The following is a 27,295-nucleotide window of genomic DNA, read 5'->3' as shown; positions in this document are numbered from 1 at the left end:
TTATACGCAATGACACTTACAATTTCACAACAATAACACACTGACGCATTTATACTTTGGGTCCCAGAATAATCACTCATTGACACTTGGAGGCACTAGTATGACTGACAAACACTTGGGGTCCCACAACAATGACACATGTATGTTTGGGGTCATAGAACAATGACACAGTGACACTTGGGATCTTACAACAATGACACACTGACATTTGGGGGTCCCAGAAAAATGATACACTGACACTTGGTGTGAATGAACAATGACACATTGACACTTGGGTCCTAGAACATTGGCACTTGGAATCCGAGAACAATGACATGTGGGTGTCCCAGAACAACAACACACTGACATGTGAGGTCCTAGAACAATGACACAGTGCCACTTGGTGTCCCAGAACTATGACACACTGACACTTGGGGTTCAAGATCCACATACCGATACTAGGGGTCCTGGTAAAATGACATTTGGGGGCCTAGAACAATGATGCAAGGACACTTGTGGTCCTGAAACAATGGCACACAGAAAGACACCTGGGGTTCTAGAATAATGACACACTGAAACTTGGGGTCAAAGAACAAAAACATACCGATAAGGAGGGTCCTATAAGATTAAACCCTGACACTTGGGGTCTCTGAACAATGATACACTGACACTTGTATCCTAGAACATTGACGCATTGACACTTTGAATCCAAGAACAATGACATGACATGTGGTGGTCCCAGAACAACAACACACTGACACTTGAGATCCCAGAACAATGGTTGTAGTTTCATAGCGCACCATGTTTATATTTGGGGTCACCCCCAATGACACTGATACCCCAAATTCCAACTACAGAGAATGCCATCAGTGGCCCATATTTTATCTGGTCTGTAGTCAACTACCAGACTGAGAAAAGACCATAACACAAGTCCTGGCTGGTCTTATATATGCACACTAAAGCCACACACACAAATTACAAACTGATAAACCTAAAGAAAATAAAAATTTAGTTTTGTAAGGCCCCTTTAACACCCGCGGACTGTTCAGATCCGCCTGTCAGTTTTTTCAGGCGGATCTGAACAGGCGCTCCATGTATCTCAATGGAGCGTCGGATATCAGCGGTGACATGTCCACTGACACCCAATCAGCCCCAATCCGATCCTCTCCGCTAAAATGTGATGAATGCAAACCCTATTTTGCATCCCTCTGGCGGACCGAATCGGATGAAAACGAACAGATGGTTCGTTTTCATCCGATCCCCCAAAGAGGAGAGCGGAGACCTGACAGGTCAGTCCCTGCACAGTGTGTTGGTCCCTGTACCTGTCATCTGCCGGCTCAGCGAGGATCAATGGAGCGATCCCCGCTCAGCAAGCAGTTGTTTAAAAACGGATCCTCACGGGATCCGCAGGTGTGAAAGGGGCCTAACACTGACTTGGTGTCCCAGAACTATGACACACTGACATTTGGTGTCCCAGAACTATGACACACTGAGGCCCCGTACACACGTCCGAGGAACTCGACGTGCCAAACACATCAAGTTCCTCGTCGAGTTCTGTGTTGAAGCCGCCGAGGATCTCGGCGAGCCAACTTTCCTCATTGAACAACGAGGAAATAGAGAACATGTTCTCTATTTGGCCCGACGAGTTCCTCGTCGGCTTCCTCGGTGAAAAGTGTACACACGACCGAGTTTCTCGGCAGAATCCAGCTCCGATCGAGTTTCTGGCTGAATTCTGCCGAGAAACTCGGTCGTGTGTACGGGGCCTGATACTTGGGGTTATAGAATAATGACACACTGACATTTGGTGTCCCAGAACTATGACACACTGATACTTGGGGTTATAGAATAATGACACATTGACATTCGGTGTCCCAAAACTATGACACACTGACACTTGGGGTTCTAGAATAATGACACACTGACACTTGGGGTCCAAGAAAAATTACATACTGACACTTGGGGGGCCTAGAACAATGATACAAGGACACTTGTGGGCCTGGAACAATGACACACAGACATCTGTTGTTCTAGCATAATGACACACTGAAACTTGGGATCCAAGAATAACAACATACCGATACTGGGGTCCTAGAAAAATGACACACTGACATTAGAGGTCCAAGATATATATAATATGGGACACTTGGGGGCCTAGAACAACGATATAATGACACTTGGGGGCCTAGAACAATGATATAATGACACTTGGGGGCCTAGAACAATGATACATTTGGTATTCAAGAACAATAACATGTTGATATCTGAGGGTCCCAGAACAATGGCACACTGACACTTGAGATCCCAGAAGAATGGCTGTAGTTTTAGTGCTTACCACATTTATATTTGGGGTCACCCCCAATGACACACTGATACCCCAAATCCTAACTACTGAGAATGCCATCAGTGGCCAATATTTTATCTGGCCTGTAGTCAACTACCAGAGAAAAGACCATAACACGAGTCCTTGCCGCGTCTTATAGACGCACACTGAAGTCACACACACCACTTCTAAACTGACAAACCAAAAGAAAATACACATTTTGTTTTTGTAACACTCTTGATGTTTAAAATGAAAAACAAGTGCGTAAAAAGAAGTGAGAGAGGAGCAATGGAATCTTCTGGAATGGCTGAGCTGCTGAGACTTCTGGCTGCGCAATTCTACTCTCCAGAGAGGTATAAAATAAGCTCCCTGTCCTGCAGCCAAATGGTACGAGCCCATGGCAGGACAAAGCTCTTCTATGAGACGTACAAGCAAACAGCAACCTTATCCAATCCACCTCAGCGAATCCAGGCACCCTCCTCAGTAATACAGGGGCCGAAGGACTGACGCCGCCAGAGCCAAAAATAGCCATAGGCTATTCAACCCGGATTTCACTACACATATTTATATATTTGATGACAAGCAAAAATATTAGTGTTGACAACACGGAACCCACCAGCAAAGTATACATGAGCAAATCGCAAATCACAGTAAAAGCCTAACTTCATTCAAAATATATATTTTCTGTTTGTGGATAAAGTAAGGAAGAAAAATTCTACAAGGTCCTCCGTTGGGGAGATTATTTTCTTACTTCCGGTCTCTGTGACACCTGTACCCTGTATAAGAAATAAGGGAGGGGGAAATGTGTTGTCACTGGGACAGGAAGGCCCAGACAGCAAGACTTTTTGCCACTTTATTAAAAATGTTTGGGCTGGTGTCTCTGTTTTTTGGAGAAATATCCCATTACTTTCTGTGCTGACAGGACATGAGGGAACATCTCCTTAGTAGGCACAAAGACTGGAATAAAAAACCCTTCCCTTCTTTATTCAAAATGAAATAAAGACTGCATGTGGTGCAGTACCCTGGTTCAGGGGATCGTGTGTCCAGCACTAGAAGTGTTGTATAGCAGCTGGACCAAAAGCTCTCCAAGACAGTGGCGGTGCGTCCATAAAGGGCGCACGGGCGCCGCCCCCTCTCCTGCACCTGTCTATCACCAGCATTGCATGAATCTATCTATGGTCGCCGCTGCCACCCCCTAGTCAGGTGTCCGGCCACTTGTCGGGTGCCAGGCACCTGAATTACAGCGGTGGGCATGTTTTTTGGAAAGCACCTGATTAGAGCCGTAGGCTCTAATAAGCGTCCAAAATGGTGAACAGCGGGCGCTCTGATGGGCGTTCGCTGTTCACTCAGCTGTGTGTTAGGCCTCGTACAGACGAGGGGACAGTCCGCTGAAAACGGTCCGCCGGACCGTTTTCAGCGGACATGTCCCCTCGGAGATTTCTATCTGATGGTTGTACACACCATCAGACAGAAATCTGCGCGGACAGACAGCGCGGTGACGTGTCCGCGCCGTCGCCGGGACGATGACGCGGCGACGTGCGCGACGCTGGAAGGTCAATGCTTCCACGCATGCGTCAAAGTGATTCGACGCATGCGAGGGATGGCGGCTGCTCGGACATGTACGGTGAGTCTGTACAGACGACTGAACATGTCCGACGGACAGGATTCCAGCGGACATGTTTCTTAGCATGCTAAGAAACATTTGTCCGCTCAAAAACGGTCGGGTGGACAAATGTCCGCTGGAAACCTGTCCAGTCGGCCGTACACACGACCGAACATGTCTGCTAAAACTGGTCAGCGGACCAGTTTCAGCAGACATGTTCGGTCGTCTGTACGAGGCCTTAGGAAAGCGAATAAATCGCTTTCCTAACACTGACCCGCCTCTCAGCCAATCAGGTAGCCGGGTCTGTTACCTGTCATCTGATTGGCTGAAACGACAGGTGCTGTGATTGGACACCGCCTATCAGGTGTCCAATCAAAGGACAGGGCAGGTATGAGAAGACATTGAGGAAGACATGGAGGACACCAGGCATCGCTCGCCACCTGCTGCCGTCACCCGCTGTTCACCCGAGACATAGTAAGTGCTGGGCGGGGGGCACAGTGGCAGCGATTAATGGGCACAGTGGCAGCATTTGGGGCACAGTGTCGGCGTTTAATGGGCACAGTGTCGGCGTTTAATGGGCACAGTGGCGGCATTTGATGGCACAGTGGCTGCTTTTGATGGCACAGTGGCTGCGTTTGATGGCACAGTGGCAGCTTTTGATGGCACAGTGGCAGCGTTTGATGGCACAGTGGCAGCTTTTGATGGCACAGTGGCAGCTTTTGATGGCACAGTGGCTGTGTTTGGTACAGTGGCTGCGTTTGATGGGCACAGTGAGGCTGCAATTGATGGTTTTTTTTTTTCAGAATCTTTCAGTTTATTTGCGCCCCCCCCAAAAATTTTGAGTACCAGCCGCCACTGCTTCAAGATTACTTACCTGAGCCCGATCTCGATGCAGAGCTGTGCCTAAGAGCAGCGTCCCTCTCTTCTCTCTTGCTCCTCACAGGGCAGACTGATAGCAGCGGGAGCCATTGTTTCCTGCTGCTGTCAATCAAATCCTGTGACGAAGAAGTTGGGAACAGGTCGGGGCCCAGCCATGATGTCTGTGTCAATAGATGCAGGCAGTGAAGCTCAGGAACGAGCCCACAGGTGTGCCATGATAGGAAGCGGCTTCGTATGGTGGCACACCAAAAAGAGGAGGAGCCAGGACTGCCAACAGGGGTCCCAAAAAAAGCAGGATCAGAGCTGCCATTGTACAGAGTAGGTAAGCAGAACATGTTTATTATCAAAAACAATGTTTACCCTTACAATCACTTTAAATTCCCACTTTTACAAGGTGACCCTAACTTAAAGGGTATCTAAACCCAAGGACAAGTGAATATAATGCAGCTAACCTGATGTGGTGGCTGCATTGCTTTTAATTTAAAGGCTAAGTACATTGTCTGCAAATACCAAAAAATACCAGTTGATCCTGACAGAAATTCAGTGTCCTATGCATTATTATTCAGGATTTATATAGCGCCAACAGTTTATTCAGAGCTTTACAATATAAAAAGGGAGACAATACAGTTAGAATACAATAAAATACAAGAGGATTAAGAGGGCCCTGCTAAGAAGAGTTTACAATCTAATTAGAGCTTACAATCTAATCTATGCATCCAGAGCTATCTTCTGTAAATTATAAACACCTTCTCCCTTTGTAATGGAAAAGGGGGAGGTGTTTGTAGTCCAAATCAGGACAGAAGCCTGAAGTGACAACGTTGCTCCTCCATAGATACAGTACAGTAAGTGAGCGTTGTCCCCCTTGTACAGAAAGTGTGTTACTTGCAGGAGCGCTAGGTGAAAATAAAGGGGGAAAAAAGGGAAGCCTAAAGCTGGCCATACAGTACATGGATAAAAATTCAGCTGGTTCAGCAGGGACCGGCCAAACTTCGATCCATGTAAGGGAATTGTGCCTATACAGAAGTTGATCTCCCGATCGACTTCTGTACAACTGTCCTATCGGGGTTTCCCCATTCGATCAGCACTGCAGACTATAGCCGGCTGATCAGTGTATTCTGACAGTGGGGAAGTCTCCCTGCTGTAAGAAAACAATAGGTCAGTAGGGAGCATTCCCCCACCCACATCAAGTGATCCACTGGTGGAACAAAAAAAAAACAGACTCATGTGAGCAGTCTTAATTTAGTTGCAAATGAAAGAAAAAATTAGCACAAGGGACATTGGTTACAGTAAATAGGATGTGTCCTACATGCTGCTGGCTCCTCTGCTAGTAGAAATCCTCATATACAAGGCAGGGCAACCAGTGGTGATTATCATGCCTATCAAGCATAGCAGGACCTAACACCACAGGTTGCTCTGCCTTGTATTGGGGCAGCTGACAGCTCTAGAGGCACTACAAGTCCAAGCATGGCAGGATAATCTGCACTGGTTGCCCTGGATTGTATAGGGCAGTTCAAGGACAGCTGGCATCTTTAGAGGCACTACAAGTCCCAGCATAGCAGGATCTATCACCACAGGTTGCTCTGGATAGGCACTACAAGTACCAGCAATGCAGAACCTAACACCACAGGTTGCTTTAGGTTGTACAGGGACAGATGGCAGTTCTGGAGACACTAGGTAACAAGGGAAGTATTAGTCTTGGAAAGCATAGCCTAGTGTTTGAATTGTCTGTAACATCACTTCCGTGACATTATCTGACGGTTTCACTGCTCTGTATTGTTGCAAATCGTTTGGAACGCATCGCGCCTGCGCAGTGCGAAATTTCTCGGCGGAACGTCACTTCCGTAGCAAGATGAGATGGGTAGCCGTTTGTGACGAAACACCGTCGCATTCGGTCGCAAAATTTAATTTTTTTTAAAAAAGTATCGGTAATCAGTATCGGCGAGTACTTGAAAAAAAGGATCGGTACTTGTACTCGGTCTTAAAAAAGTGGTATCGGGACAACCCTAGTGTTTACTATTGTGATTAGCTAGAAATTGGCCACAGTCTTTTACATGAAAAAAGCTAAGGCATGGTAAACTGCAATGTATGACTTTTTTTTGTTCTTGGATTTAGATACACTTTATTACAATGTTTAGACTGGATACAAATATGGATACTTACTGTAACTTTGCCATCATTGGCATCCCGATAATCTGGGTTGATCTAAAATAGACAAAAGATTTGTATCATATATACACATCGTATATCTACACATATAAAACATTCTTACTTGCAAATAAAAAAGAATAAAATCCTAATTTAAAGTACATTCAGAGATTATTTATTTAGTTTACCATAAACAATACATCTAGACATGTGTGTTGTATCCGAATTTACAAATCACAATAGTAATTTTAATGAATCTGAAAAAAATTATAACTAAACAAATTATTCAAATTATTTTCGAAATTCCAAAATGAATTCAAATTCTAAATGGAAACATATTGCAATAAATACAGTAAGATATAACAGTGAAATAAGATGATTAATGCTTACTTAAGGTGCTTTACAGCAGTGGTCCCCAACCTTTTTGGCACTGGGGACCGGTTGCCTGGAAGAAAATTGTGCCAAGGCCCGGCGAGGGGAGGGGGTGTACGCACAGGCGGGGGTAAGCGATTTTTCGCGGGCAATTTATCAGGGCAATAGATGGTGTTCTGCTGTTGGCGCTTCAATCATCACGTTACCATGATTGGTATGGTGTCAGAATGATTGAAGCACATTATTTCTTATATTACATTGTAATATAAATGAAATAGTTCAACTCACCATAATGCAGAATCAGTGGGAGCCATCAGCGTGTCACTTGCCATGTCGCCTGCCACCAGATGAGGAATGCCACTTGCCACGTCCACTGCCTGCCACCAGATGAGGAATGCCACGTCACCTGCCAGTGCTACCAGATGAGGAATGCCACGTCCACTGCCTGCCACCAGATGAGGAATGCCACTTGCCACGTCCACTGCCTGCCACCAGATGAGGAATGCCACGTCACCTGCCAGTGCTACCAGATGAGGAATGCCACTTGCCACGTCCACTGCCTGCCACCAGATGAGGAATGCCACTTGCCACGTCCACTGCCTGCCACCAGAGGAGGAATGCCATGTCACCTGCCAGTGCTACCAGATGAGGAATGCCACTTGCCACGTCCACTGCCTGCCACCAGATGAGGAATGCCACTTGCCACGTCCACTGCCTGCCACCAGATGAGGAATGCCACGTCACCTGCCAGTGCTACCAGATGAGGAATGCCACGTCACCTGCCTGTGCCACCAGATGAGGAATGCCACTTGCCACGTCCACTGCCTGCCACCAGATGAGGAATGCCACTTGCCACGTCACCTGCCAGTGCCACCAGATGAGGAATGGCACTGCATTGGTAGTACAGTTGAGTGAGGGCAGGAGAGCGGAGATGCAGGGCGGGCGGTGAGAGATGTCATCTCTCTGCTCCTCGCCACACCTCCGACATTCCGCATGCTGTGAGGGGGAAGAGAGGTGATGCTAGGCGGGCGGCAAGACATGTCATCTCTCTGCTCCCCGCCGCACATTCGACATTCTGCACGCTGTGAGGGCTCAGGGCGGAAGAGCGGTGATGCTAGGTGAGGGCGTGTGCCAGAAGCGCCAATGTAGCAGCCCCGCTGTGTGGGCAGAAGTGTCATGATTCAGGCGGGCGGTGAGAGATGTCATCTCTCTGCCCGCCACCGCACCTCACACAGTGCAGCCTTGGCGGCCCGGCTGCAAATAAGCCACGGCCCGGCACTGGGCCGCGGACCGGGGGTTGGGGAACACTGCTTTACAGAATTAAATAGAATACAAAATAATAGAATGGAAATTTAAAGGGTATAATAGGATAACATAGAATAGAACATAAAGGGAAAAAATAAAACATAATATAACAGAATAAAATAAAACATAAAAGATTAGAAAGTAATGGAATAGAATAGAACATAATATAATAAAGCTGAATAGAAAATAAAGGACAACAATATAAAAGAATAGAATAAAACAGAATAGAATGGAAAATAAAGGAATGGAATAAATAGAATAAAACAGAATAGAAAATAAAAGAATAGAGTAGAGTAGAAAATAATAGAATAGAATAGAATAAAATGCAAAAAATAGAATAGAATAAAATGGAACAAATATAGCTGTCTCCTGAAATTCGAAAACAACGTTGAATCAACGTTGAATCTCGGAAGACGGATATATTTATTCAATTTTATTTTATTCAAATCTATTTTTTTTCTACTCTATTCTATTTTATTCTATTCTGTTGTTTTCTATTCTATTGTTTTATTCTATTCCTTTATTTTCTATTCTATTTTTTCTATTCTTGTTGTATTATTTTCTATTCTATCCCATTACAAAATTAATTCTGAAAATCAATCGGTCTAATATAATGAATATGACAAAACAAAATGATTAACTTAACGAATAAATCCAAAACAAAATGAAACAAATGTTTCCCTCATGCACTAGACTCTCTGTAAATCCACATGTCAGCTCTCTGAGCACCATGTCTGATACACTTGAGAGCCTTTTTCCATAGGATTTGGAAAATTAAAGGGAGGTCAAAATCCCATCTTTGGTCATGTCTCCATGGGCTGCAAACGAGCATTTTATATTGTCTACTACTAAATGCTTTAAAGATGTGATTTATGATCATAATTCATGAAGTGTTGTCTTTAAAGTAACATTAAAGCTTCCTTTTTTAAATTAAAATAAAAAACATGTCATACCTACCTGCTCTGTACAATGGTTTTGATCCTCCTGCTCTCAAGGTTCCCCGCCATCACACCTGGCTCCTCCTCTGCAGAGAGTGTCCCCATAAGAAGCCTATGGGGGCACTCGTGCAGGCTCGCTCCTGGAGCCCCCTTGCTTTCATCCATTGGCACACATAGAGCAGCTTGGCCCAGCCCCCTGATCCCTAGTCGCAGAATTTGATTGACAGCAGCAGAAGCCAATGGCTCCATTTGCTCTCAGTCTGCCCTGTGAGAAGGGACAGATCCGGGAGAGCCGCTGCTCTTGTGCACATTGCTGGATCAGGGGCTCGGGTAAGTATAAGGTGGAGCTGGGGGACACAGGCACCACAGAAGGTTTTCTAAAAAAAAAAAACAAGGCCTTAGAACCACTTTAAGGCTCCATGCACACAGAAGCTGATAAACTGTAGTTTATTGGCGTTTTGGCTTTTTTTTTAAAAGCCCATAAACTGCACTCTATGTTAGCCTATGTGCCCATGCACACATGGACGTTTTTTAGTGTTAATGAGCAGTGGAGTTTATGGGCTTTTTCCTGAACGCCAGAACGTTTTTCAGTGGGGAAAAAAATGCTAAAAAACGCAAAACGCCATTAAAAAAAAAAAAAAAACTACACTGAAAAACACTAATAAAAGCTATTGCAAAAACGCTAAAAAACGTTGAAAGGCTGGCGTTTTTTATAGCTTTTTTTTAGCTTCTGAGTGCATGGAGCCTAAGTGTTATTCTGTGTGTTTTTTTGTTTTTGTTTTTTTTGCAGCATGACGATTTGTTTATGTGTATCACTGGCCTTGGGTTGAAACCTTCTTCAAGAAACACACCATGTCACTTATAAGCACAACTAAATAATAAACCTTCATTGTTTGCATCAAAGTGGTTAAGCGGCGCTTAAAGCTAACTCCAGGTTTTGTGTTACTTTAAATAGTTGTCCGAAACGAAAAAATAAATGTTAGCCGTGAGAGCTATATAAAGTGTATGTAGCGTCCAGGGGCGGACTGACAACTCATGGGGCCCCCGGGCAATAGAAGATCATGAAGCCCCCCCGGCTTACAGGTGGCCACCACGCCAGGAGGCAGTGCAGAGGCAGGGCAGCTAAAATCTCAGGTTTTTTACATCAAAAGCATGTCGGTTTCTGACATATCAGGGACAGATGTAAAGAAAACACAGATTTTTACATACTGTGCCTGGTTTTATTGAGCCTGGCAACCCTGATGGGCCCCCTAGAGCATTGGGGCCCTCGGGCAGTGCCCGAGAGCCCCAATGGTCAGTCCGCCCCTGGTAGCGTCCGATACATTTAGTATACAGCACTGTGTTCCGGCAGCAGTATGGAGACATCCTGTCCCTCCCGGAACAAGATCAAGTCTGCCCAAGAGCTGCTCAACTGTTCACAGAAAGCCTTGTATTTTTATGCATAAATACAAGGCTTTCTTTTGATTGACTGAGGTGGAGAAGTGGGTAAATGACATCACAACCTCCACCTCATCCAATCACAGGACGCGTTGTATATACAAGGCTTCCTGTAAATGGCTGAGCATCACTGAGGCCTCGTACACACGACCGAGAAACTCGACGGGCGAAACACATCGTTTTCCTCGTCGAGTTCCTTGTCAGGCTAGGATGAAGGAAAAAAGCTGGGACAGCCGCACTCCAAAAAAACTCCTCCTTTAATTAAAAATCACAAAATACATGCCACAGCAAAAAACAGCACAACAAAAGAAAAGCTGCCGTTTCGCACTATGCCTTAGTGCTTCTTCATAGCTAGTGTGTAAACAGTAAAATGAGTGAATATATACCTTACAACCCAATGAGTGGGAGGGGGCTCTGGAAACAATTAAGTTAAACAGGGTCCCCTGTGAAGTTTGGGTGTGTCTCGACAGACAATCAGAGAGTGTCTCATGTGGACTATGTCTCATACAAATTCATAGTGGATAGTGAACATTGGATAAAATGATGTGTTGACCCAATAGAGAAGTGGGGTGCAGAAAAGTGTGAAAGAGAGTGTAGGAGTATGTGTAAGTGTGAAGAAATATATTTGAGTGTAAGTGCCTCTTTTTTACTATCATTCCATACTACTCTGCATGTTTACTCATTTACTGATTTTTAGGATATTTTAAAACCTTTTCTATAAACGGCCACACATGTTCACATCTTTTTGCATTTGTTTTTGTCTTTGTATTAATGGTTCAGCTCACAATGAATGTTTAACCAGTCCAGATAGATGCCCCGGTGTCTCAGTTATTATTTCAATAATGAGTAAGTACACAAACACATACAGGCAACAAAAATACAAAAAACAATATAATAATAATCATAAAAATAATAAAAAACACACGTTAATATACTATAAAACAAATAAGACCGTTAGAATTAAGGTGCACCTTTACACTATGCTCAATCTTTAGGCATTTTTTGTTCACTACATTACACCATATTATTTTATGGTTTATGCATCGTCCTTTATATGGTTCACCGTCATATTCACCCCTATTTTTTCCCCTTTTTTTTTTTTTCCCTTTTTTCCCCTTTTTATTTGTTTTTCTTTCTTCTTTTTTAATTAATTTCACTTTACTTTATCGCACTTCAATTCATATCATATTTTTTGTTTTCTTAATTTAATTTTATTTGTTACTTATACAAGTTATACATGTTTTACACATATCATTCCATTTCCTGTCCACTTTAATTCACTTCTCTTACACTCAAATATATTTCTTCACACTTACACATACTCCTACACTCTCTTTCACATTTTTCTGCACCCCACTTCTCTATTGGGTCAACACATCATTTTATCCAATGTTCACTATTCACTATGAATTTGCATGAGACATAGTCCACATGAGACACTCTCTGATTGTCTGTCGAGACACACCCAAACTTCACAGGGGACCCTGTTTAACCTAATTGTTTCCAGAGCCCCCTCCCACTCATTGGGTTGTAAGGTATATATTCACTCATTTTACTGTTTACACACTAGCTATGAAGAAGCACTAAGGCATAGTGCGAAACGTCAGCTTTTCTTTTGTTGTGCTGTTTTTTGCTGTGGCATGTATTTTGTGATTTTTAATTAAAGGAGGAGTTTTTTTGGAGTGCGGCTGTCCCAGCTTTTTTCCTTCATCCTAACCTGCATTTTGATTGCACTGCCTGCACCCTTGGCTCGGACCACAGGAATCAGATTACCTGGTTCTCTTTGAGCGGTTACCCACTCTCTCATTCCTTGTCAGGCTGTCGAGGAACTCGACAAGCCAATTTTCTCCATTCCCGTCAAGGAAATGGAGAACTTGCTCTCTTTTTGGCTCGTCGAGTTTCTCGACAGTTTCCTCGACGAAAATGTACACACGACCGTTTTCCTCGGCAAAAAAATATCTCCCAGCAAGTTTCTTGCTGGTTTTTGCCGAGAAACTCGGTCGTGTGTACGAGGCCTTAGGCAGACTCGATTTAGTTCTGGGAACAGGACAGGAAGTCCTTGTACTGATGCCAGAACACAGCACATCAGCTACATACAGTTTATACAGGGTCTAATCTCTCAACACTCCGTCCAATACTATGAAGAACATTTTAGCTGGAGTTCAACTTTAATTATACTTTCATCTGTCTATACCTCCTAATCTACTGATCATTTCAAAATGATATTTTCCTCAAAAGGTCACATCAGCTAATGTATTTTTTTCATAAAAAAAGATTTAACCTTCACAAATGGAAAGGCTTCTTCACAGTAAAAGCTGTGAAAATGTTGAATAGATTCCCTCAAGAATTAGCTCCAGCCAGCTCCATAGATTGTTTAAAAAAAAATAGATAATTGCATTCCTAAATGCACAAAATATAACTGGACACTAACATTTATAGATAATAACACAAGGGGTAGCTGATCCAGGGAATATTCAATTGACACCTGGGGGGTCAGGAAGGATTTCTTTCCCCTTGTGGGATCAAATTGGACAATGCATTAATGTTCTTTTTTTGCTTTCCTCTGGATAAACTGCGTGTATATGAAGGTTTTGATTTGTTTCTTTATTTTTTTCCTTTTGGTTGAACTAGATGATCTTGTGTCTTTTCGCAACCTGACTAACTATGTGACCATGAATCATATGCTCAGTTTATATTATCCAAGTTTGTGACTGCTTTGCTTTAAAAAGGAGGCATGAAAGTAAACTCTAATGCTGCATACACACGACCATTTTTAATGTCATGGAAAAAACGTTTTTCTCAACGTGATTCTTGTCAAGCCTGTGTTTGTGAAAAAAAAAAAATGCTCGAGCAAAGCGTGGTGACACGTACGACGGCACTATAAAGGGGAAGTTCCATTCGAATGAAGCCACCCTTTGGGCTGATTATGCAAATTTCCCTTCTCATAACTTGCTTCTGAGCACGTGTGTTTTTTTCCCCGTCGTTAAAGCCTACACACGGCCATTTTTCACAACGTGAAAAATGTAGAGAAAAAATAGAGCATGTTCTAAATTTTTAATGCCCATTTTTCACGTCATGAAAAATGCTCTGGAGACTACTCACGATCATTTTTAACCACTTGCCGCCCTCCAATGACATATTGACGTCGGCAAAGTGGTTGTAGAATCCTGACTGGACGTCATATGACGTCCTCAGGATTCTGAGCCGCTGCGCACCCCCGTGGGCGCGCATCGTGGCGATCGTTGTTGCAGGGTGTCAGTCTGACACCCTGCAACACCGATCTCGGTAAAGAGTCTCTCACGGAGGCTCTTTACCACGTGATCAGCCGTGTCCAACCACGGCTGATCACGATGTAAACAGGAAGAGCCGTTGATGGCTCTTCCTCACTCGCGTGTGAAAGACGCGAGTAGAGGAGAGCCGATCGGCGGCTCTCCTGACAGGGGGGGTTCGCGCTGATTGTTTATCAGCGCAGCCCCCCCTCGGATCGCCACACTGGACCACCAGGGAAGGGCAAACAAAAACAAATAGGGGGCAAAAAAAAAAAAAGTCTGAAAAAAAAATGCATTAAAAAATAAAAAAGATGCCAATCAGTGCCCACAAATGGGCACTGACTGGCAACATGGGTAAATCAGTGCCGCCCCACAGTGTCCATCAGTGCCACCCCACAGTGTCCATCATCGCCACCCCACAGTGCCCATCCATGCCCAGTGCCCACCTATCAGTGCCCATCTGTGCCACCCATAAGTATCCATCAGTGCCACCCATAAGTGCCCATCTGTGCCGCCTATGAGTGCCCAGTGCCGCCCATGAGTGTCCATCAGTGCCGCCCATGAGTGCCCATCAGTGCCGCCCATGAGTGCCCATCAGTGCCGCCTATGTGTGCCCATCAGTGCCGCCTATGTGTGCCCATCAGTGCCGCCTATGTGTGCCCATCAGTGCAGCCTATGTGTGCCCATCAGTGCCGCCTATGTGTGCCCATCAGTGCCGCATACCAGCCCTGCCAATCAGTGCCACCTCATCTGTGCCCGTCAGTACTACCTCATCGATTTCCATCAGTGCCATCTCATCTGTGCCCATCAGTGCTGCCATATCAGTGCCCGTAATTGAAAGAGAAAACTTAGAACTTTGAATTGAACAGGAACGCATAGCGGGTTCCAGTGTAATTCATGTGCGGGCATGGCGTGAACCGGCTTTAACTGAATAAAGTTTGTCTGAAAAAGCACTGTGTATCACAAACAACTGCCTTTATATTTTGTGTTACATCACAGTGCTGCTGATCTCCTGCAGCACCTTTGAAGCCATTTCCTGTCTGCATGGCATTTCTCAGGGTGGATTTCCTGGTGGTTACAACAGCGGACCATGCCTGCCTGATGCCTTAATTGGCCACTTGTAGTCTCCTTTGGGAGAGGGCTTGTGACAGGGTGACAACGCAGAAGCAAATTTAGAGACAGGGACAGTGTTGTCACCCTACAACTGGAAGAATCTGGAGAAGGACCTTCATGGCACGATCACCAGGCATTCTTTTAATGAAAGCTTCAGATTTCCAACATTTTAAAAGGTCCTTTTGAAATGACATTCACATGTTAAAGATTATAAGAGGTTTTAGTGAATGGGTTTACCGATACTTTAACCTGACAATACCTACTTTTAAGCTCTATGTATTATGCGTAGACATAAAGCAGTTACATTGTCACTGTCTGGCAATTCACCGGAGGCAAAGAAGTGTCCCCGAAAACTGTTGTACTTGTAGAACGCACAGCGGGGCCTCGGTGAGACTTAAGACAAAGAAACATCTAAGTCTATTACTTAATGAATACACGAAGGTGTGAGTAATCCTTTTGTATCATCTGTGTTTTCTGTTATTCTGTGTCATCTTTGTCGCACGGAGAGAAGGTCAGCCGGGGGTGAAAGTGTATACAGCGCACAATATCGCCTTCTTTTATAACAATTTATCTTATTTTATGGATACAAAAACAGGAAAAGGAATAAAGTACGAGTTATCTTCTTCACACAATATAATTTTCTTTAGAGGAAACTATTGTATTCTTCTATGTGATCAGCTTAAAAGAAACCTTTCAGAAGAAACATGCTAAAGTTCTGACTTTTCTCTATCTGCTTTTTGCGCACAAAGGTCGTGGGTCAGTACATTGGCATCTCCAATACAGGTCAACAAAGGCAGCTTCTGTATATCTGACAGGACAGGTTCACTTTAGGGCTGAACTCTGGGCAAACAGCAAAATACACAGATGAAATATATTTCCTGTCACATCATGGCAGAATACATTTGGGTTGTGACTCTGCCCTTCAAAACCTGATAGGACTGAATAGCTATACATTTTAGCACCTCAGCATTCTCCTTTTTTTCCTCACCTGCCCGGGACTGGATGGAACGCTTAGCACCCCTTACCGCTCTCGCCCCAGCCAGGTTCAAGCCTCTCCTGGGTGAAAGTCCTTGCCTGTACAGCCTCTAAACAAGCTAGATGGAAGGCACCCCACTCTGATGGTCTCAGGCAGTGGCAGTTCGTCCATAGAGGGCGCTGGAGCGCCGCCCCCTCTGGCTCTCACCGCCACTGAGTCTAATAACATAGATTCATGCATTTCACGAATCTATGTTATTATCGCCGCTGCCGCTGTTCTATTCAGATGGTCGGCGCTCATGTCCGGCCATCTGAATAACGGCAGCTGGTTGGCTGTACGGAAGTGCCTATCAGAGCCACCGGGGTGCTTTCCTTGGATAAGACTGACAGGCGTCTCAGCCAATCAGGTTGGCCGGTTCTGGCTACCGGTAACCTGATTGGCTGAGACGGCTGTCAGTCATCGAGGGCGGTAGAAGACATCGAGGGGCGTGGATGGCTGACTCCAGTAAAGGTAAGTGCCGGGCGGGGGGGAAAGGGGCACTTTACAGGGCACAGCGGCTACGAAGGGCACAGTCAGTGACATCAATGGGCACAGTGGCGACAATAGGCACAGTGGGGACAATTGGCACAGCGGCATGAATGGGCACAGTGGCGACAATTAAGGGCACAGTGACATCAACAGTGGCGACAATAGGCACAGTGGCGACAATAGGCACAGTGGGGACAATTGGCACAGCGGCATTAATGGGCACAGTGGCGACAATTAAAGGGCACAGTGACATCAATAGGCACAGTGGGGACAATGGGCACAGTGGTGACAATTAAAGGGCACAGTGGTGACAATTGATGGCACAGTGGTGACAAATGATGGCACAGTGGCTGTGTTTGATGGCATGGCACAGTGGCGACAATTGATGGCACAGTGGCTGCGTTTGATGGCATGGCACAGTGACTGTGTTTAATGGCATGGCACAGTGGTGCGAATTGATGGCACAGTGGCTGTGTTTAAATGGCATGGAACAGTGGTGACAATTGATGGCACAGTGGCTGCGTTTGATGGCATGGCACAGTGGTGACAATTGATGGCACAGTGGCTGTGTTTGATGGCATGGCACAGTGGTGACAATTGATAGCACAGTGGCTGCATTTGATGGGCACAGTGAGAGTGCAATATTTTTTTTCGTTTGCGCCCCCCCAAAAATTTTGAGCACCAGCCGCCACTGGTCTCAGGGGTATGTTACCTGGTACTTTACAAGCCTTAAATAGCCTTAGATTATTTGCAGTGGTCTCGTCATTCCGCCGCGACGGCGGGAAATTTAAACCTCCAGCACTTCCTCTATATCCTGTCATTGCAAGACACCAGGGAATCCTATCAGGATTGGACTAAATGCAAACACGTCTCTATCCTTGCTCCTCCACTAAGGTAAGACTAATTTAGTCTCTACTATGGGTGACTGGTCTGTTTCTCTATGTATTCTCTAACTCCTCCTGCATACCCTAGGTGGAAACCTTTGTTCACCACTCATGGTCTCCACTGCCTAAGCAGACCCTCCACAGCTTAATAGGTAAGGGGACGAATTGGTAAGTAGCGAAGATTGAGAAAAGGTGAGCCTTGCCACTAATGCTGCCTATTGGACAGCCCTATCAGGTCCATAAGATCATGAGACTCAAGATGCTGAAGAAACAGCTCAGGTTAGAGCTGCACGATTTTGGCCAAAATGAGAATCACGATTTTTTTTGCTTAGAATGAAGATCACGATTCTCTCACGATTCTCACGGCGTAAAATCTTTTACATTTATAAAAATAAAAAAAAATGGGCTAACTTTACTGGCTAGTTTTTTCATTCATTAAAAAAATAATTAAAGTAATTTTTTCCCAAAAAAATTGCATTTAAAAAGACTGCTGCGCAAATATATATTGCTACAACCGCCATTTTATTCTCTAGGGTCTCTACTTAAAAATTATATAATGTTTGGGGGTTCTAAGTAATTTTAAAATTGCCAGTGTTTTGAAACCTTGAACATATCGAAAAATTAAATAGTAAATCAATGCCGCAAACGTTAAATAAGTAACATATGTAAAAACGCAATCTCCGTCAGTCTTTCATTAATTGGTTCCTTTCGGAACGCGAGACTTGTGCGAGATCTCACTTGCTCTAAATATATTATAATAATGGAGACCGTTTCATTCCAACTTTGATGCTTATAAATAAAGTTTGTTCATTGTTTAGTGCTGGAGAAATACTTAATCATGTCTGGAACTCTGGAAGAGAATCTGTTAAATGAAAAGCAAGGAAGCAAGCGAAAAAGATTACAATCGCTTCAATCTGATTTGCTCTCGAAAGCAGGCACATCCTTCACATTACATTTCAAATTAAACATATATGTAAAAATAAATAAGTTCTTCACCACAAAAATTGTTAAATCTTTTCAGGTGTGAAAAAATGTAGATCTCTTCGGTGCGCCGCAAGACAAAAAAGTTTGAGAAACACTGGTTTAAGTGCTGACCTCCAAGCTGAGTAAGTAGATATAATTGTAAATATCTCAGTGCTGCTGATCTCCTGCAGCTTCTTTGCTACCACTTCATGCCTACATGCACTTAAAGGGGTTGTAAAGGTACAATTTTTCCCTAAATAGCTTCCTTTACCCTAGTGTAGTCCTCCTTCACTTACCTCATCCTTCCATTTTGCTTTTAAATGTCCTTATTTGTTCTGAGAAATCCTCACTTCCTGTTCTTCTGACTGTAACTCCACACAGTAATGCAAGGCTTTCTCCCTGGTGTGGAGTGTTGTGCTCACCCCCTCCCTTGGACTACAGGAGAGTCAGGACGCTCTCTACGTTGTAGATAGAGAAAGGAGCAGTGTGTTAGTGGGCGTCCTGACTCTCTTGTAGTCCAAGGGAGGGGGCGAGCACGACACTCCACACCAGGGAGAAAGCCTTGCATTACGGTGTGTAGTTACAGACAGAAGAACAGGAAGTGAGGATTTCTCAGAAGAAATAAGGACATTTAAAAGCAAAATAGAAGGATGAGGTAAGTGAAGGAGGACTGCACTAAGGTAAAGGAAGCTATTTAGGGAAAAAAAATTATACCTTTACAACCCCTTTAAAGCGGAGCTCCACCCTTAAGTGGAACTCACGCTGATCGGAACCCTCCCCCCCATCCGGTGTCACATTTGACGCCTTTCAGGGGGGAGGGGGGTGCAGATACCTGTCTCAAGACAGGTATTTGCACCCACTTCTGGCCACAACAATCTCGGGCAGACTGCGGGCATTACGTCACCTCCCGCCGCCCCCCCGTTGTGTGCTGGGAACACTCGGCTCCCACTACACAGTGGGAGCCAATCGGCAGGCGTGACTCGCGCATGTGCCGTAGGGCAGTGTTTCCCAACTCCAGTCCTCAAGGCACACCAACAGGTCATGTTTTCAGGATTTCCCTCAGATGAAACGGCTGTGGTAATTACTAAGGCAGTGAAACTGATCAAATCACCTGTGCAAAATAATGGAAAGCCTGAAAACATGACCTGTTGGTGTGCCTTGAGGACTGGAGTTGGGAAACACTGCCGTAGGGAACCGGGCAGTGAAGCCGGAGCGCTTCACTTCCTGGTTCCCTCACCGTGGATGGCGGGGGGAGCAGCAGAGTGACGATCGACCGCTGGTCCTCTGCTGCGGACGGCGCTGGACTCCAGGACAGGTAAGTGTCCTAATATTAAAAGTCAGCAGCTGCAGTGTTTGTAGCTGCTGGCTTTTAATATTTTTTTTTCCATGGCACATCCGCTTTAAGTGATGCCTGCATGGCAATGGCATAGCAAAGGACAGGTTTCCTGAGGGTGACAACAGTGGATCATGTCTGTGTAATCGCTTGACAGGGTGAAAATGCAGAGTCATGCCTCGTACACACGACCGTTTTTCTCGTCGGGAAAACTGCCATGACAGCTTTTGGCCGGGGAAACCTGCCATGTGTATGCTCCAGCGCAGTTTTCCCAACGAGAAAAAAAAACTGCGAGAACATGTTTTCTTTTTTCCTGCTGTGACTCCCGCCTGACTTTTTCCTGTCTGGAAAACTGGTCGTGTGTATGCTTTCCCGAGGGGGAAAAAAACGTGCATGCTCAGAATCAAGTATAAGACGGGAGCGCTCGTTCTGGTAAAACTAGCGTTCGGAATGGAGATAGCACATTCTTCACACTGTAACAGACTGAAAAGCACGAAAACTGAAAAGCGTGAATCGTCTCTCACCAAACTTTTACTAACACGAGGATCAGCAAAAGCAGCCCAAAGGGTGGCACCATTTGAATGGAACTTCCCCTTTATAGTCCCATTGTACGTGGTGTACTTCACCGCACTTTGGACGGGCGTTATTTGGCCTGAACGTGTGTACGCAAGGCAGGCTTCAGAGGAATCCGTTTTTTTTCCTGCCGAGAAACAGGTCATGTATACGAGGCATCAGGGTGGGAGTGACAATGCAGAGTTTGAGTCAGGGACAGAGTGTTTGGGTTTATAGCCACTTTAATCCAATGAGGGTACAACGGCAGTCAATACAGAGACGTGGCAGGGCACAGAGGTAAAGTTGGCAGCTGTTTGTAACACAAGTCCCTGTAGGTGCCCAGTTTCCTCCTGATGGTAAGGGACTCTTGGCCAGAGGGCACTAGGATGGAACATACACGTGTAAATCAAAGAGAGAAGGAGATGTCTTTTTCACTGCAGCTGGCATGTGGTGTAGCCACTTATCTAGATCCTCATCCGTAGTGTAGTACAACCTAGAAAAGTAACATTTTCCTAAAGCAAATAAAAAGAGAAAAAAGCCTGTCCTGGGAAAACTGGGCCCAGGCCACCAGCTGTATTATATTTAACATGGTGTTATAAGCAGCCTGCTGGGAACTGTCAACTGGACACTTCTTATTTAGGAGCGGAGGACTCTATAAATAATAGTGCTAGTTAACATGTGGGGGATTCAGCCTACACCGCTTCTTCCATGTAGGTCGGGGCAAACCACAGACTAGTCAATGCTGCCATCTAGTGGAGACTCTGCTTATTTGTCTGATGTATTAACTTCAGGTTCTAGATAACCAATGGGTTTACTTGACTAATTGCAGAAAAATGATGAGAGTGACAGGCCTTTCTCAATCATAGGAAATTCAGATACTGGCTAGTTTATCCAGAGGCCAGTTAGGGTTCGTTCACATGGCCAAACGAGAGGGGGGGGGGGGATTAAAAGCAAGCAGTTAAGCAGTACTTTTACTGCTCCCCAACCACCCACCTAAATGCAATACAGCCACTCAGGGTTGTACCTATGAAGTGGCAAAAGTTAAACAGCCTGTTGCATTTGGCAGGCAATACAGCTCCTGAACACAAGCTATTACCGTGAACATGGCTGCACCGCAACTGCCCTGCAATCACATGTATAGCACATAGTTACAACAAGATGGTGCAGAATTTTGAGGGTTAAAGCAGGCAGTGAGGAGGGGCAGATCACCTCCTCAACCTTTGTCAAACACCCTTTGAAAAATTATCAACTGCAAATTGCCTTTCAATAGGGCAGAAGTATAGCCACACATGTGACGCTGAGGCCTCGTACACACCAGCGGACATGTCCGATGAAAACGGTCCGCGGACCGTTTTCATCGGACATGTCCGCTCAGAGATTTCGGTCTGATGGCTGTACACACCATCAAACCGAAATCTGTGCGGACAGAGAACGCCGTGACGTTGACGACACCGACGTTCTCTCTCGCGCGAGTTCAATGCTTCCTCGCATGCGTCGAATCAATTCGACGCATGCGCGGGATTTCGGTCCGCTGGTTAGACGTCCTAACCAGCGGACATGTCCGCCAGACAGCTTTCCAGCGGACATGTTTCTTAGCATGCTAAGAAACATTTGTCCACTGGAAATCTGTCCGCTAGCCTGTACACACGATCGGATCTGTCCGCTTAAACTGGTCGGCGGACCAGTTTCAGTGGACATGTCGACATGTCCGGTCATGTGTACGAGGCCTGAGTCATCCCGCAGGGATATAGTCCCAAGGGAGGGGGCGAGCACACTGACTAACCCCCAGCCAGAATGGCCCGGATGATGGGGGCAAGCTTACTGAGGAGAAACAGGAAGTGAGAAATTCAGACAAAGAAAAAAAAAACATTTAGAAGGGAAATCGAAGGAAAAGGTAAGTGAACCAACAATGCACTGGCTTAAAGGAACCTATTTAGAAAATACAAAATTAACCTTTACAACCCCTTTAACCAGTTATTGAAGAAAATCCATATAAACACAGAAAAAGCATACAAACTCCAAGCAGATGGGATCCCTAATAGGAAAAAAACCAAGAACCCCAGAACTGCAGAGCCGACATGCTAAACCTTTAATTGCTGCACCGCCCAAACAAGTACAAGTCCAAAATACCTATGAAAATATGGTTTATATAAACATGCTTAACCCCCTCAGCGGTATTCCCGAGTCTGGCTCGGGGTGGAATTTCAGCACCAAAAGCGGTAACCCCGAGCCAGACTCTGGATCGCCTCGCAGTGTCCACAGGCTGAGTTTACTTATCTTGTCCCTGGATCCTGCGATGTCTCCCCGCTGTGTGATCGAGACGTGTCCTCCTCGCTCGATTCACAGTGACCGAGTGCCGCCGAGCTCCATTACCTGCGACGTTATGACGCACGGGGGCGGAGATCGGCGCCAAATTCAAAAAAGTAAATAAACACAATACATACAGTATACTGTAATCTTATAGATTACAGTACTGTATGAAATAATTACACACCCCCTTTGTCCCTAGTGGTCTGCCCAGTGTCCTACATGCACTTTTATATAGTAAAAACTGTTCTTTCTGCCTGCAAACTGTAGATTGTCCATAGCAACCAAAAGTGTCCCTTTATGTCAAAAGTGGTTTAAGACCAGCTAGAAAACAGCGATAATTGAGCGATAGAGATTTGTGGGGAAATTCGTTATCAAACAATAAAACGAATGACAGCGACAATTCTACAACTGAGCAAATTTCAGTGTTTTTGATTTGATTACATTATTGAATAATTTTTATTATAATTATATTATTATTTATTATAATTATTTATAGTAATTTATTATATTATAATTTATGATTTTGTTTTTCAAACTTTATCATACCCGAGATGTCTACTAGACTCTTGTTTGGACAGATTTATGTGAGTTATTCCTAAGAATTACAGGCCTACAATATAAAACGCCTACAATATAAAACGCCAATTTCCATGCAAAATACTGGTACCGCTTTCAGCACCTAAAATCTGAAATAATCATACCGCCAGGGAGGTTAATCATTTCATTGTACCTATGGGGAAAATGTTAAACTGCATCCATGATTTTATCTATATCATTGTCGGCCACTGCCTTGGTAGCCCCTTTGTTGTCCCTTGGGATACTACTTCTTGGTTTTCCCATGGGATAACATCCCCCTTTTTCTTGTATGCATCCATGATGCAGGCTGTCATCAGCAATAACACAGCAGTCTTTGTTTGTCCGAGTCCTCCCTGTAACATTGTTTTATTACATGGTGATCATGTCAGTAGATTTGTTATTTTTGTATTTCCTTAAAGTGTTACTAAACCCAGGACCCTGCATTCACTATATCTGGTCTCTCACAGTACATAGAACATATAAATGCAATTATTTTAGTAAATATAAACTGCTAATTACCTTTTCTCATCAGCAGTATATAGCAGCCTTGTGACTCCTATCAGTGTCTGGCCGCACTGGTTAAAGCTTGTAGGAGGAGTTTTCAATCACCTCTGACTGTCCTATGAGGCCATCTGTCTGGAAAGTGCTGATTGGCCCTGTGCTGATCACAGGCACCCTCCCAAAAAACAATTCCGTAGCAATGCACACCAAACTGAGCATGTGCAGAGTGCCCCCTAGGCTCTGTTCTATCAGGAGATGGATTGGGGACAGTAAAAGAAGCGGAGGATCGGGAGAGACAGGTTTAAACAGCCTTTTTACACAATGCAGAGGATTAACCCCTTTGGTTCCACAGTGAGTATAACAAGCATGCTTTACTGTATAAACAGTGCCTTGAAAAAATATTCATACCCCTTCAAATTTTCCACATTTTGTCATGTTACAACCAAAAATGTAAATGTATTTTTTGGGGATTTTATGTGATAGACCAACACAAAGTGGCGTATAATTGTGAAGTGAATGGAAAATAATAAATGGTTTGCATTTTTTTTTTACAAATAAATATGTGAAAAGTGTGCCGTGAATTTGTATTCAGCGTTACATTTTTTTGTTTTATCTGACCAGGGCACCTTCTTCCACATGTCTGCTGTGTCCCCCACATGGCTTCTCCCAAACTGCACTTATGTCTTTCTTTCAACAATAGCTTTCTTCTTGCCGCTCCTCCATAAAGGCCAGATTTGTGGAGTGCACGACTTAAGCCTCGTACACACGACCGAGGAACTCGACGGGCGAAACACATCGTTTTCCTCGTCGAGTTCCTTCTTAGGCTGTCGAGGAACTCGAGAAGGCAAGTTTCTCCATTCCCGTCGAGGAAAAAGAAGACATGCTCTCTTTTTGGCTCAACGGGATCCTCGACAGTTTCCTCGTCGAAAAATTTACACACGACCGGTTTCCTCTGCAAAAAATAAAATCCCAGCAAGTTTCTTGCTGGTTTTTGCCGAGAAACTCGGTCGTGTGTACGAGGTTTAATAGTTGTCCTGTGGACAGATTCTCCCACCTGGGCTGTGGATCTCTGCAGCTCCTCCAGAGTTTCCATGGGCCTCTTTGCTGCTTCTCTGAATAATGCTCTCCTTGCCCGGCCTGTCAGTTTAGGTGGACGGCCATGTCTTGGTAGGTTTGCAGTTGTGCCATACTCTTTCCATTTTCGGATGATGGATTGAACAGTACTCTGTGAGATGTTCAAAGCTTGGGATATTTTTTTATAACCTAACCCTGCTTTAAACTTCTTTACAACTTTATCCCTGACCTGTCTGGTGTGTTCCTTGGCCTTTATGGTGCCGTTTGTTCTCTTTGGTTCTTTAACCACTTAAGACCCGGACCAAAATGCAGGTAAAGGACCTGGCCAGTTTTTGCGATTCGGCACTACGTCGATTTAACTGACAATTGCGCGGTCGTGCGACGTGGTTCCCAAACAAAATTGGCGTTTTTTTTCCCCACAAATAGAGCTTTCTTTTGGTGGTATTTGATCACCTCTGCGTTTTTATTTTTTTTCGCTATAAACAAAAATAGAGCGACAATTTTGAAAAAAATGCAATATTTTTTCCCTTTTGCTACAATAAATATCCCCCAAAAATATATAAACAAATTATTTTTTCATCAGTTTAGGCCGCTACGTATTCTTCTACCTATTTTTGGTAAAAAAAAATCACAATAAGCGTTTATCGATTTGGTTTGCGCAAAATTTATAGCGTTTACAAAATAGGGGATAGTTTTATTGCATTTTTATTAATATTTTTTTTTTACTACTAATGGCGGCGATCAGCGATTTTTTTCATGACCGTGACATTATGGTGGACACATCGGACAATTTTGACACATTTTTGGGACAATTGTCATTTTCACAGCAAAAAATCCTATAAAAATGCATTGTTTACTGTGAAAATGACAATTGCAGTTTGGGAGTTAACCACTAGGGGACGCTGAAGGGGTTAAGCGTGACCTCATATGTGTTTCTAACTGTAGGGGGGGCTGGACGTGTGACATCATTGATCGTGCTTCCCTATATCAGGGAACACACGATCAATGACAGCGCCACAGTGAAGAACTGGGAAGCTGTGTTTACACACAGCTCTCCGCGTTCTTCAGCTCCGGGGACCGATCGCGGGACTCCAGCGGCGATCGGGTCCGCGGGTCCCGTGGCCACGGAGCTTCGGAACGGGTCGCGGGTGCGCGCCCGCGACCCACGGCTGGGCACTTAAAGAGGACGTACAGGTACGTGCTTGTGCCCAGCCGTGCCATTCTGCCGATGTATATGTGCAGGAGGCGGTCCTTAAGTGGTTAACAAACTTCTGAGGGCTTCACAGAACATCTGTATTATACTGAGATTAAATTGCACACAGGTGGACTCTATTTACTAATTAGGTGACTTCTGAAGGCAATTGGTTCCCTTAGATTTTAGTTAGGGGTATCAGAGTAAAGGGGGCTGACTACAAATACATGCCACACTTTTCACATTCTTTTTGTAAAAAGTTTTGAAAAACATTTATCATATTCCTTCTACTTCACAATTATGTGCCCTCTTTGGGGTTTATTTACTAAAGGCAAATACACTTTCCACTTCAAATGCACTTCAAGTGCACTTGGAAGTGCAGTTGCTTTAGATCCATGGAAAATAAAAAACAGCATTTTTGCTTGTACATGATTACATGATAAAAATCAGCAGAGCTTCCCCTCATTTAGACCTTCCCCTCAGATCTACAATGACTGCACTTTCAAGTGCACTTGCAGTGCAATTGTAGTGCAAAGTGCATTTGCCTTTAGTAAATCAACCCCTTTGTGTTGGTCTATCACATAAAATCCGAATAAAATACATTTAAGTTTTTGGTTGTAACATGACAAAATGTGGAAAATTGTACACTGTACACACTGATTTTACTGTTGTGGGTTTAGTAACACTTTAAATAGAGAGGCGATGCTAATTGTTCTGTTCAGCAGTGTTGTCACCCTGTGAACAAGGACGTTTTAGAGGGACAGGTAGTTTAAAATAGATTTTAAAGCGGTCCTCCACCCTAAAGTGGAGTCCCGCTGATCGGAACCCTCCCCCCCTCCGGTGTCACTTTTGACACCTTTCAGGGGGGAGGGGGGTGCAGACACCTGTCTAAAGACAGGTATTTGCACCCACTTCCGGCCACACGATACGGGCGAAAGACGGGCATTCCGTCACATCCCGTCTGTCGCCCGTTGTGTGCTGGGAACACTCGGCTCCCAGCACACAGCGTGTGAGCCAATCGGCGGGCGCAGCGCGACTCGCGCATG

General features: G+C 44.6%; 1 protein-coding gene across 6 annotated transcripts in view; it reads right to left on the bottom strand.

Annotated features, from left to right (window-relative positions):
* Positions 1–27,295, bottom strand: part of ITPR2 (inositol 1,4,5-trisphosphate receptor type 2) — a 499,601-nt gene that overhangs the window by 313,590 nt on the left and 158,716 nt on the right. For all 6 annotated transcript variants that reach the window (XM_040345602.1, XM_040345605.1, XM_040345603.1 and 3 more), the window contains one exon: positions 6,942–6,983. In XM_040345602.1, the coding sequence (XP_040201536.1) occupies positions 6,942–6,983 (42 nt within the window). The remainder of the gene's footprint in view (positions 1–6,941; positions 6,984–27,295) is intronic.

Source organism: Rana temporaria, chromosome 3 (assembly GCF_905171775.1).
Source record: "Rana temporaria chromosome 3, aRanTem1.1, whole genome shotgun sequence".
NCBI classification, from domain to species: domain Eukaryota; kingdom Metazoa; phylum Chordata; class Amphibia; order Anura; family Ranidae; genus Rana; species Rana temporaria.
The sequence above is the reverse complement of the archived record's forward strand: the minus strand, read 5'-3'. Positions and strand labels throughout refer to the sequence as shown.